The 13,783-nt window shown below is 23.9% G+C and overlaps 2 protein-coding genes across 2 annotated transcripts; both read left to right on the forward strand.

The window, feature by feature from the left end:
- Positions 1-9,819: 9,819 nt before the first annotated feature.
- On the forward strand, positions 9,820-10,413 carry VNE69_04107 (uncharacterized protein; the record flags this gene model as incomplete). The annotated part of the gene is made up of 1 exon (XM_065473354.1): positions 9,820-10,413. The coding sequence occupies one exon, from the start codon at positions 9,820-9,822 to the stop codon at positions 10,411-10,413; it is 594 nt and encodes a 197-aa protein (XP_065329426.1).
- Positions 10,414-12,109: 1,696 nt separating this feature from the next.
- Positions 12,110-13,502, forward strand: VNE69_04108 (MULE domain-containing protein; the record flags this gene model as incomplete). Its single annotated transcript, XM_065473355.1, has 4 exons — positions 12,110-12,242; positions 12,306-12,538; positions 12,763-12,996; positions 13,035-13,502. The coding sequence occupies 4 exons, from the start codon at positions 12,110-12,112 to the stop codon at positions 13,500-13,502; spliced, it is 1,068 nt and encodes a 355-aa protein (XP_065329427.1).
- Positions 13,503-13,783: the final 281 nt, after the last annotated feature.

Here is a 13,783-nt window from a genome sequence, read left to right on the forward strand (position 1 = left end):
ATTACTAGCACATAAAAACAAATATCTTAAAATTTACGAAGAATCAGACAGAAGATAATTTTTTTGACCTAAATAAATTGCCAGAATTTAAGTCAACTCTGTGATGAAATTGAAAATATGTGACATAAAAAAGTACAAAGATAGAAAAGTTTAGTACTCTTGTCAATTTCTCTGTTTTTTCATTACGCTTTTGATAATAATATAGAATAACTTTTTGTAGTCAATCAAATCTGGGCATTTATATAATATTATAAAAAGGTTTTGATAGCTACAAATTCTATATTTAATATTACAAAGTTGTATCTAAAGAAAAAGTTGCTGAAGAAAACGAGAATTTAAAACATTCTTTCTATCTTTAAAAATAATTTTTGATAAAAATGCAATTCTGAATTAAAAAGGTTGTTTAAAAAGAGAGTTGTTTAGATAGAAAAAAATTATTAATATTGAGTGGTATGAATAAAAATAATAATTCATATAGTTAGATAAAAAGAAATAAAAACATGAACAACAGGTTATTTTTCTTGACATAACATGTATAAAGGGTCCACGTGTACTTTTGAATTAGCTAGATATTGGAACTCTGGTCAAAATACATGTCTAAAAGGTCTTTATTTTTTAATTCATGTAAGAATAAGTACCGAATGAAGTTCAAGCGTTATAATCAGATATTTTTATCATTAAAAATGTTAGACAATTATAATAATATAATCATAAACATAATTATAAAGGAGTCCCGTTAACCCTTCCTGTCTTAAATTCATTAAATAATTCTCTGTATGTAAATTATTTGTTTATGTTCATATGCACTTTTCTTTTGTCATTATTGATCCAATAATTCAGCCTCCTCTTGGGTCTACAAAAATAACATGTTAAAAATGAGAGGGCGCAAATATCTATTCTTGAATTAATATGTATATGATATGTTAAAATTTTACTTTTGTAGGCTTTATAGTAAAAATTTTCAAATGCTGATATGTCTATATTAAATAACAAACCATATAGACTAAAAATTTAATTATAATCAGCATAGAAAAAAGAAATAATTTAAAGAAAATCTACATCAAAATGAGACAATATATATCAAAGGCGTTATTACAATATCAGTTAAATACTTGTTTTAAGTCTCAAAAAAAATTGAAATAAAAACAAAAAAATTAAAACTAATAATTTTATTTCTAATTGATGTGTATCATCTAACAAAGGAGCAAAATTACTATATTTTATTTCTAACAGTCAACTTAGTTTAAAATGTTATTATGATAAGATATTTTTATGTACATGAAATAAAAACTTGAACTTTTATCAACAAATTAGATGAATATTTGCACACATTCATATATAGAAATCAAATGTTATACTTTAAGATAAATCTAACTGCTACATGAGATAGGTGGGTTTTATTTTTTTGTTTAGAAAATGTATAGAAGCATAACTAAGAAACTTTGAAAATAAATTTATACTTGGATCTGTTTTACTCGGTAAAAATAAATAATAAAGTACAAATTTTGAAATCAGAGAAAAAAAGATTATTAACCTAAATATAAAAAATTATAATTTAAAGATCCAACAATCTAATGATTAAAAATCATCTTTAAAGTGTTCTTGGGCTGGGCTATGCAAAAAAACAATAATAGAACATATGGTAACAGGAATAAATGAAATTTACAATTTATATTAAGTGGTATAATAAACGATATCAGTCCAATTAAGCCGTACTAATAATGTATATGTAAACTTATAAAAGATAAACAACGACATAAACAAGAACTAATATATGTAAATAGCAAATGAAACATAAATTTAAATAATTTAACTAGTGTAAGCTTAACTAGTTATTTCTAGTTTAACAAGGATAAGGGTTGCGTTAGCGTCTCCCGCTTGTAGGTAGCTTTTAGTTATAGTCGATTCTACATCGGCTTATCCTCTTCTTCGGTAGTTAAGTAAATACGTTCTAGCTTCTTTTTAGAGTGATCCTCTTGATGTTCTACCTTCTTGGTATTTGAAGTCTGTGGTATATATTTGTGAAAATAGTCACTATACCATCCCAACTGATTACGTAGGGAATTATTTCTGTTTTAAAACCATATATTAGGCCAGTTAGTTCGGCAAGAACATCATAATTTCCAAAATTACCATTTTTCTACTAGCTCTATTCTTTTTAAGAGACCCCATTTATAATAACTCTGATTAAGTTTTTCTTTTTATCTACTACGATAATATTCGGTGTAAATTGAGTTAATAAATAGAAGAAAAAATATCCTAAAAACAAAAAAAGCTTTAATTTGTAAAGAAAAATTACTAGTAAAATCGGAGTTAAAGGTTTTTATTAAGATAGATTTGCTACATCTTATTATTAAAGATATAATGTATTATTTTGCAATTAGTGAATCTATTGCACAAAATACAAAAAAAAGTTTCATACGAGATGACAATTTAATAGAAATTAGAAGAAAGAACTGCGAATCTGTTTTTATGAACAATTCAACAAAATATTAACATGCCAAAGTTTCTCTTGAACTTATTTGGGGTACTATAAATTATACCAGTAAATAATCGGCTATAATTACAAGTAAACCAACCAAAAAAAATTTATATAAAAGGTTTAGCTCGATTCTAAAAAAATTTTAGATCTATCAGCATAATATTACATTATAATAACTGTGAAATACTGATGCCTACACCTAGGACCAGTTGTGTACTACTATATACGGTTTTCATGGCTTGTTATTTTATTGATTTGTTATTGTACATAAAGTTTTCTGGATAGCAGTAAAATGAACTTTAAGTTCACTCAAATATTCTGTCGAAGGCGCATTTTAAAAATTTACCATGAATATGTTTCTTTTTTATTTCTTTTCAATATATCATTAACAGACGGTCTTTTATCTTTTTAAGAAAGAGTCATGATTTTATTTTGTTAGCATTATTCAACTCTTGGTACATGAGATTAACATAAATTCTAAGGCGATAAAATATTATTTTGTTATTCAAAAATATGATTTGCAATACGATAGATATTACAGAAATTATTTTCAAATCTCTTAATATTATTTAAAAATGACATCCGTCTCTTAACAATAAGAATTATAAAATAAGCACTGATAAAGATAAGTATAGCAAAGTCCATAATAAATATGATACCAATTTTAAAATAAATTAACAAGCATAAGTGCAAATAGATCTCAATAACGTAAGATGAATAAGAGGCAATCGTATAAATTTTATATTAAAATTATGCTAAAATAACATATTGAACCTAAGAAACGGATAAATTGGCCCTTTTAAATAGCTAAAAAACTGGACAATTATAAATCCTGTATTGAATATCATAGGTTGATATAAATGGGTCTTTCTAATAGTAAGTTTTTATACTTTTTTCAGTTATTGTAGATGTTATAAAAAACCAACGTTTCAAAATTAAAAAACGTAATCAAAGGTAAAGTTTTGTTAAATAAAATCTAATTAATAACACAGGAAAAAAGATATATGGGTGGGTTCAAACTAATCAGAATACTATTTTTATGTTGTTTACAATTTATATAATCGTCTCAAATTTAATTTAGTTATAGTAAATAGATGGTTAAGCAATGAACTAAACTTTGTATTGATGAATTAAAATAAAAATGTAATTATTGTATTTAAGTATATTACTGTAATAAAAGGATTTTGTAAGTTGTCTTTTATAATAAAAATCATAGAAACTATTTCCTATACATTTAGTCAAATAAAAAACGGTTAACCAGCGATTCGTTGCTGTATCATAAATAAAACTCAACTTTCAGGTTATTGTTTAATTTGACAATAAACAGACGATTTTACTGGATTACTCAAACTTAAAGTATTAAGTTCTTGACCTTTTTTATTTGTATAAATAATAATCTAATTTTTTATGAAGATTTGCCTTTTTGACATTTATATCTATACTATTAATCCATGTAAATAAACCTTGCATAACTTGTTGATCATATTTTTGATTAAAAATATGATTTACAATATTTAAATCATTTTCGGTCAAATCTCTCTCACGAAAAAGATTGCAATTAATATTAGTAGATGATTCAGTTTAGCGTCATTAAAATTTATTATTTTAATAAAAACGATTAATTTTTCATATAATAAAGAAATATATAAAAATACAAACTTAGAAATAATTTTTTCATTTCTCAATTTAAGTTTAAGTGGAATTTTAGAACGATCTAATTTATTATTTTATTTTAAAATAATTATCAACTGTGAACAAATTTTTTGTATCATAGATTCATAGCATAGGTCTTATTTTTGTTAATTAATAGTTGAAAACAATATATTAAACTTTTAAATAACGTATTGACCAAATTGTTCCTTTGAAATTAGAAATCTCTTTGCAAGGTATAAATTTATCGAGTATATTTTTATGTCTATTGTCGATGGTTTAAAATATTGTGTACGAGACCTTTTCCAATGTTATGATAATTTATCAGACAGTGTTATAAAGTTGTTAAAAGTCAACAATAACTATTTTATGATATGATAAGCGCAGTTATTTTGTTCGTTTACACTGAAAATATCAATATTGCACAATATTTCCACAATAACTATGTATACGTTTTCGGAACAAAAAATTTTCTCATAAAAAAGAAAAAATAACATGGCCGCCAAAAAAAATTAAAGTTATATATTAGCATAAGATTCTAAGTTCTGAAAGCTGAATCCAAGCGTTTATTATATTAAATACTTGTTTTACTTACGTTTTTAAATGTTATATTGCTGATTGTTATTTTCATAAGGAATTTAAAACAATTAAATTTCATCATATACTTAGAATATTTTGACAAACATCATAACAGTAAAACTTTACTGCGTCATTTTTTTAAATTTTACTAACGGCCCTTATTTTGTAACTTTATACACAATTTCGACATTAAAAACTATTGAAGTTTTATTATATAATTATGTAAAAAAACCAATTAATGTACATAAAATTAATATTTTATGGTATATCTAATATTACTTATGAAATAGAACTTTTTTTGCGATATTTAATATAAATATCAACTTTATGTATCAAAACTATACCTTTAACACGTTTAAAATGTAAAAGCATAATGAATATGCTATTCAATAAATTATATTATGATATGTATATATTATGTAATATTGTTTAGAATAAGAATTCAAGATAATATAAAGTTTCGTTAATTTTATACGGGTTTCATTTTTAACGCGTTATATAGATAGACAGATTATAAATATTAGGACATAAACTCTACTATAATATATATATATATTAAAGCAACATTCTAAGTGCCGATTAATTAAACAATAAATACAATAAAAAATGCACTGTTTGTTAAATTTCATTTTATAATTTTACACTTAAATAGTTTTTTGTACGTATTTACTTACTTATATTATTTAATCGAAGCCTTTTTATTACCTAAGAAGATATTTTACAGATAAATATAAATAATTTAAACAATAAAGGTTTTCAGCTACATTGTATTTTCCTTATATTTTTAAAAAAAAATTTTATTCAATATATTTATCAAGAGAATAATTTCGTTGTCATTATAAAATATTTACAAACAAATGCTTCTTATTACTTATTATAATATACATAAGTAAATTGTAAAGTCTACAAATAAGAGATTTTATTTGAATTTTTTTCTTTTCAAAAAAGAGATTCCATGTTTACTTATGCTATCTTTGATTTATTAAAATTCATAAAAAATATTTTATTTTAAAATGTACGTCATTTTATATTCTCTAAATACCTATAAAATGTAATAAAATGTTTTATTAAACTCAAATAATGATTTTATTGCACCTATTTTTATGTCATTTGCGTAGATTCCTATGCAAATAGACAATTTTAACTTGTTTTTTAGTTATAAATTGCATGATGAATTAAAAAAATTGCATTCAATGATCAGGTATAATGGCATGCAAAAATTGAGTATTTTGCTTTTAAAAAACAATAACATTTATGCATATTAATTTGCCCATTTATTTGCACAAGTTCGAGTATTTATGAACAAATCTTTAGCTATAAAGATACTGACCTTATGTTATATAAAAAATAAATATATGGTAACAAGTATTTACAATTTTATTAAAGATTTTTAATTTTAACCTAAATAAAGGAGTATTTGGATGTTTGATACATTCAAACATTGAATTATTATCGTGTCACAAAACATAATTTATGGTGTAAAATTGTTATATTAAAAAATAGCAGGTTAAATTTTAAGACTATAATATATGATTCATGATTATAAACAATATGTATGCATAAAGACACTATTTATTTGATTTTTAAAATAAATAGTTTGTTACCATTATTATAACAATAATCAGTGGTATAAGTATTATAGAAAAGGCCTCAAATAGTACAACTACTAATTTTGAATAAAATATTTAAATTTTATACTATTACAAATTGAATTTTATGTAATAAAAAAGCTTAAAGTATGAGTTAAAAGTTTCTCAGTACTAATAACATTCTAATAAATTTTTTAGATTTATTTATTATAAATTAAATCAAGAAATGTTGTATTTAAAAGAAAATTCCGTTTGAAAAAAGCATTATATGCTTAGATATGCATTCTAATCATCTTCCTATGCAAATTTATTGATGACAGTTGATATTGTACATTAAGTTTCTTAAAACAAGATTAAAGAAATAAGAATTTGTTTTGTAATTCCAAAATTAAATAATATTTAAAAATAATAGTATATCAAGATTGCTATTTGTTTTACTAATTCATTCTTTGTGGTTATTTGCATATAAATCTAAATTTAAAACCTTGTTATTAATAGACAATCTCTTTTTTAATCTCAAAGTCAGCCTTCAATTTAAACAGACTAAACCTCTAGTTTTATTGAATGATTAACAATAAATGATTGTGCATTATAACTCTGATACTGTGAAAAAATGGAGAACATATTTTTACTATTACGGCTAATTGATACACACGTCTTCATTTGTTTTTTGATTTTCGCAAATACAGAGTTAATAACTTCTTTTACAATTTGATCAATAGTATAATAAAGGGAGTCTCTTAGTAAATTAAAATAAACTGTTTTCTATGATAATTGTTTCCGCACAAATAAAGGCTTTGTCTTTAGATCTCACCTTTAATAACGACGATTCTTTATTTTCATATATTTTCTAATATTAAAGTATCTGTTTAAGCTAAAAATAAAAACGAATTTAAGTATTGATCTTATATTATTACTTTACGGCGGATCTTATGATTGAAATGTAAGGATACAAACAAACCACTTTATTTTTGAGTTCTTTTTTTCCTGGTTGCTTTTTAAGAAGATTTTATAATTTACGACTGCTGAGATATTTCATAATTGCTCATCACAAAATTTCTACTTTATCAAGTAAAAAACAGTTAAAATCTTATTATTAGCCCATGTTAAGTATTTTTAGACTTTTTAAGACTATTATGTTTGTTATAACTTCATGTGAAAATATTCTAAAATGAAAGAATGTAATAAATCTAGAAATTTGGAAAAAATCCCTTAGAATACAGAAAACCATTTTTTAAACATCAAATAGACTATAATTCAAAAAAAAATTGTAGGAAGCGACGAAACAGACATTTTTATAAAATGTACAGATATATTATTATTTATCCGAATCAGTTTATTTTTTTTCTAGAATATATAAAAATATTACCTATATTAATTAAAAATTGCTACAAAATATCAGAAAACCGAAATTTTTTTAAAAAATCAGTTATGACCATAATACCATAATATAAAAAAAATATGTAGGGTTAAGTAATTAAAATATTTTAAAACAAAATTGTGATATAATAATATTTATCGAGATAATTAGAATATATTGTACTTTTTTTGATAATTGAAAATAAACAACAATCATCTATGAGTTTTTATAAAGGCGAATTTGTAAATACTAGTATCAAGCCTAACAGACGAAATGGGCGTACAAAATTTATACGGGATTATAAAAATTAGTGGTATTAAGTAGTCACAAAATATTAACAAAAGGTTAAGATTTATTATCTATTGTAACTTCGAAAATTCTTGATTTATATAAATATCAATATCGTTGCAATCTATTATTATTAAAAATTTTAATAGTGGATAATACATAAGTTTTAGCAAGCAAAGAAAACTTTTTTAGATGTATATACTATCAATTGTTCTGAAGACTGTCATCGGGGTTTCCGGGGACTAAGATCCAACTCAAAAGTTGAATTTTACACTTTTTAAATTGGAATTTTTATACTAGTTTAAGAGATCCACCCATAGATAAGATTCACCCCATAGAAAATAGTAAAAAATATTATATAAAAAACCCCTTTGATATAATACCCTTTAATTTTCCTTGTAATCTGCAGCTCGAAAGCAGCCATACTTATCTTGCCATTGTTTTCACGCAAAATTTGTAAAACTTCTAATTTTTAATTTAACGTGTAAAATTTTTTTTCATGTCGGTAAAGTTTCAAAATATTTAAAAGAAATTTTATTTTTTTTTTATTATAAAATATCCACCCCATAGATAAGATCCATGGTCTTTTCTATGGGTGGATCTTTACTTCGGAAACCCGGTAATAATTTTTATGAAAGCAAAATAAAGATAAAGAAACTAACAGAAAGAATCTGTAGGACGTTTAAACACATTTCAATTAGAAAAATTGAATAAAACTAAAAATAAGATTTACATTTATAAGTTCGCTTTTTGCGTTATACAAGAAACATTACTCCATCTAGCCAAAAAATTTACAATTATATCTATAAAAATTAAAATAAAGCCCTGAGTTCAACAATATTTTTCAAAGTTATATGTTTTAATTTTACTCTTTCGTTATCACTAGAGTTTCTGCTTGATTGAAAAATAGCATCAGTACAGGCCAGACTAAAGACATTAGACCATTAAACATGATCATAAAATATTATTTAAAATCATAAAAATGAACTGACCCATCTATATTTGACAATGCCTGTTTGTACTATATTCTAAAAAATGTTAAATTTTAATTTATACAATTTGGTAAGGGCTGATATACAGCAGTTCTCAGATTAAACCGGAGATCAGAAAACACTATTTATAAACATTTATTTTTTTGTTTAACAATTCTGTTTTTAGGTAAATGTACAATTTTCCCGCCGAGGAGCATAAATTATAATCATGCCCATGAGAGCTTAAAATACAAAATAACAATTAAGTAACAACCCTATTCGCAAGCTTTTGTCGCCCAACAGTCTATATAATTGATTTGAGGGTTGAATGTTTCAAAATTTTTTGCATTCATTAGAATCAATTCTTATTTATTCCTATTGAAAGGATGAATTTAATACTTTTTTGTTTAATTGTTTGTTTGTAAACAAACAAATACGAATGTGATATTTAGTAAATCGGACATAAGAGCAAATAATAAATAAAATTTGGTCTTTTAAAAATTTAAAAATTTTTTACAGTTTTTATCAAATTTACATCTATTATTGCTTGCACTAAGATTTTTAAATATTGATTATAATAACCATGTTATTACTTGTAAAGTTGATACTATTACAATTATTATAGGTACAACATCATTTATGTTATTTTGTATTAGTTTTTTGTTTAAAATATATTTTATTATATTATAAGTTTTCGTGTAGATTTTATTGTACGAACATTAAATTTTGAACTTATTATATCAATGATAATATTAATTAATCTGTAATAAACTTTGATCATTTGAAGTGTTGTTTTTTGCGTTACTACATATCATTGTCTATGTAAGTAATATACATATATATTTAGTTGATATCAATTTTTTAATCTCCAAGATTTTAAGTTTTTTTTGTAAAAACCCCATGTGGTTTAAAATTTTATTTTTTGTAATAACAATAACTGCCAATAGGGAATTCATGTTATTTTCAATAAAAAACGGGGATGTTTCCACGGTATTTATTGGAATTAATAATACAGAAGAAGTTTTTGGATGTGAATTGTACAAATTATTTGTTTATAATATAGATTCAAATACATCGCACCACAGAAAAGATTCCGAAGATTTTCCTTTTCAAATAGTTGTATTTGAAAAAAGTAAATATGATGTAGAGCTTCTTACATATTTAGAAAAGGCTTTTCCAACGGATATTCCAGATAAAATGAATTTTATTAGATGTAAAATGTTTCTAAAAGCAAGAATTGAACTAAAATCTTGTAAAATTTTTTTTATAGCTAATGTAGTTTCTTCGTATAAAAGTAATAAAAAGCTAATTTACAATACAGATGTAAATTATTTAGATAATAACATTCATTTGCATTACATAGAATTTCATCTCAATAATGAGAACTATGATGAATTAAAAAAAATAATGCCGGATCATTCATATATTTTTATTTTGATTAACAAACAAGATCGAGAAGAAGTCGTTGAAAATGACATAAAAATGAAGGCATAATAATTACTTAATAAAATTTTGCGAAACAAAATAATTTTGAAATGAAAGTAGAAGATAAATATATAATAAAGATTTAATCCATACGGGAAAATATTGTAAAATAAGAAAAGAAAATTTTGCATTACAAAGAAAGACATGTGATTTAATCTAAAAACGATTAATGTTGTAACTTTAGTACAAAATTGATAAGCGGCTATGTATAACACAAATTCAATTTCCTTTCGTATAAGCTATCCTTTCTTAAAAAAATAAAAATATTTGAAATATTTAGCTTATTATTAAAAAAAACTTTTAAAATAGTTTGTAGAAAAGACAGATTTTTTTTTATTACATTTATGACTACTAATTTTTTTTAATGCAAAACATACAACTGTTTATGTGATGTTATGGACTACATCACAACAATGGATGTCATAATATCATCTGTCGAATATTTCATATCGTAAATAAATTAACAAACAAAAGAATATTGCAGAAACATAATTATAAATGTAAAAGCATGAATTTTTATTAAAATTGCTGAACAGTATTCTAATATTAAAAATAAAATATATAAAGAAGTTTGCCTTGAAGTGTATGGAATATCAGAGAAGTCGAAACACCATCATTAAAATTATTAATATTTACAATATTTTAGAAAGCTATTTTAAATATAGCACAGTCCCGTTTATAAAGTATTTACTTGATTTGCATAAGTAATTTTCTCCTTTGAAATTTTTCCTCACAAATATAATTGTTTTAAAAAATTAGAAACTAAAAGGTAAACCAATCAAGCTTGTTTGTTTTCAAAATAAGAAATCTTAAGCTATAAATTGATATGCAACATTATAGCAAATATTGATTTTTTTGTCTTACATAATTTCTTAAATAATTAATATTCAGTATTTAATCATTTAGCTTATTTTAACATAAAAATACAACTTCAAATAATATAAACATAATTATTTAGTCGTACTTTTTTTACTATTTTTTTTATATCTATTAAACTATTTGTATAATTTTTTATATTTTTACATGAATACTATATAATTGTTCGATGCTTTGGTTGTAACGTTCTTGACAAGAAATACAACATTGAAATATGACCCTCAATTAGCTTTTAGACTTCATAAATACGATCGTGTTTTTAATATTTATTTACATTTTTTAACAAAAATAAAAAGAAAAATTTTTTAAAAAATTCAAGAAATAAATTTAATAATATATTTTAGATACTTATTATTTTAAGCAACATGCAATGCAAAATTATTTAAGTAAAAAAGCCCTTATACCTAAATAATTGTATTTCAAATAATAAATAAAATAAAATAATTTTAATTTTTGGCAATATTTAGCATTGAACCAACAAGAAATTTTTATAGAAAAATTTATAATCAGTATTAAAAATGTACTTTAAAATTTAACATGTATTATTTATCAGAAGTTAATAAAAAAGGAGTTATAGATTTAACCATAATTAACAACAGAAAGAGATCCATTAAGAACTAATTAAAAGGCATTTATACCATCCTAAAATAATATAGAATGTCTACTTGTAGTGAACGATGTATTAATAGAAATAGAGGGCGGGTACCCGTAAATTCGCCTACAGGCGAATTTACGGTTTTTCGCCAAAAGTTCAAAAATGGTTGTTTTTCGCCAAAAATTTTGCCCATAAAATTTTTCCTTTTTTCGCCGAAAATCTACCCTTAAAAAAATGAACGACAACTTTGAAATTTTTAAAGGTCAACGTGGGGGGCAAAATCTTATCTATGAAGATCAGATATACACTTTAGACTACAATAAGGACGGCACTAGGCGATGGAGGTGCCGTAATAGGTCTTGTAGAGGTGCCATTACAATGAATGAACAAAACGAAATCGTTTAAAAAGTTATTCATTCACATGAACCAGTACCTGAGAAATGCATGTTTAAAAGAACTTTTAAAAAAATAAAAGAACAAGTTGCTACAAGTAATGAAAACTCATTAGAAATAATAAAAAAACAACTCCCAGTATTGTCAACCAGCTTAGATATTACTAAAATGCCTTCCATAGAATATTTAAGAGATACAATCAAACGAACAAGAAATTCAAGACTCGGATTTATAACTGGTTGCATTATGGATATACCCGAAGTCTTGCAAGTAGATTCTAAAAAAATCGTTTTCTTAGGTTTGATAGTGGTATGCAGGATAATGATAGATTTATAATATTTTTTTCAAAATTCAAAAAAAGTAGGATTGAAAAAATAGACACGTTCGTCGTCTATGGAACGTTTAAATCTTCTTTTCAAGTATTTTACCAAATTGTCGTCTTTCATGGACATATATTTGGCAAAAGTTTTCCATACATTTATATTCTACTCAAGGGAAAAAGTGAAAGGTCATATTCTAGAGCCTTCGATAAATGCAAGGAATTAGTTACTATGAATGTTGAAAACTTTGTGACTGATTTTGAGAGAGGATTGGTCAATGCATTACGAATATCTTTCCCTGAAGCAAACTTTAATGGATGCTTGTTTCATCTTGGGCAGGCAGCCTATAAAAGAGTCGGGGCAATGGAAGACATAGAAAAGTTTAAAAATGATTCTAACTATAATCTAGTATTCAAAAGGATTCTTAGATTAGCTTTTGTGCCAAGACGAGATGTTCCGGGTTTTATGAAGATATTAAGAAATTTATACAAGATAATTCAATTACAACCACAGCTAACTTTCAGTTGTACTTTGAAAATAATTATTTAGTTTCCCATGTAACAAGAGAAGATAATGGTGGGAGAGCTGTCGACAATATAAATTTTTGGAATGTATTTGATAGTTTAAAAAATGAAATTTCTCGAACTTCTAACAATGCAGAAAGCTGGAATAGAATCATCAACAAGAGAATGGAGACAAGAAATACAAATATTGCTCTTTTTATTTCAAGAATACCCGATTGTGAAGAAATGGATATATATAATCTAAAACGTTATAAAAAAGAATTATTTGAAGCTAAAAAAACCAAAAAAGCGGAGGAAAAAATTAGAATAATCGTTAAAAATTATAAACATTATTCTCGTGAAGAGTACATGAATGCTTTACTGCAACACGTGAATTTCAAATGCGAATAAGTTAATTCAATGAACCTATTTTTATTATAAATGCTTTTTTTATAACCAATAAATTTTAATTAAAATTATAATAAAGCTTTTCAAATCTTTTATTTCTTTCTTAATACCAATAAATTTTTTTTGTATTTTTTGGCGAAAAAACGAGCAAATTTTAATTTTTGGCAATAGCCCGTAAATTCGCCTACAGGCGATTTTACGGTTACCGATAGAGGGCTTACTAAAAATATGATATTGCAGTCTAGTATAAAAACTACATAAAGTTTATATTTGAAAACTTTCAT

The sequence above is a fragment of the Vairimorpha necatrix genome, chromosome 4 (assembly GCF_036630325.1).
Source record: "Vairimorpha necatrix chromosome 4, complete sequence".
NCBI classification, from domain to species: Eukaryota; Fungi; Microsporidia; family Nosematidae; genus Vairimorpha; species Vairimorpha necatrix.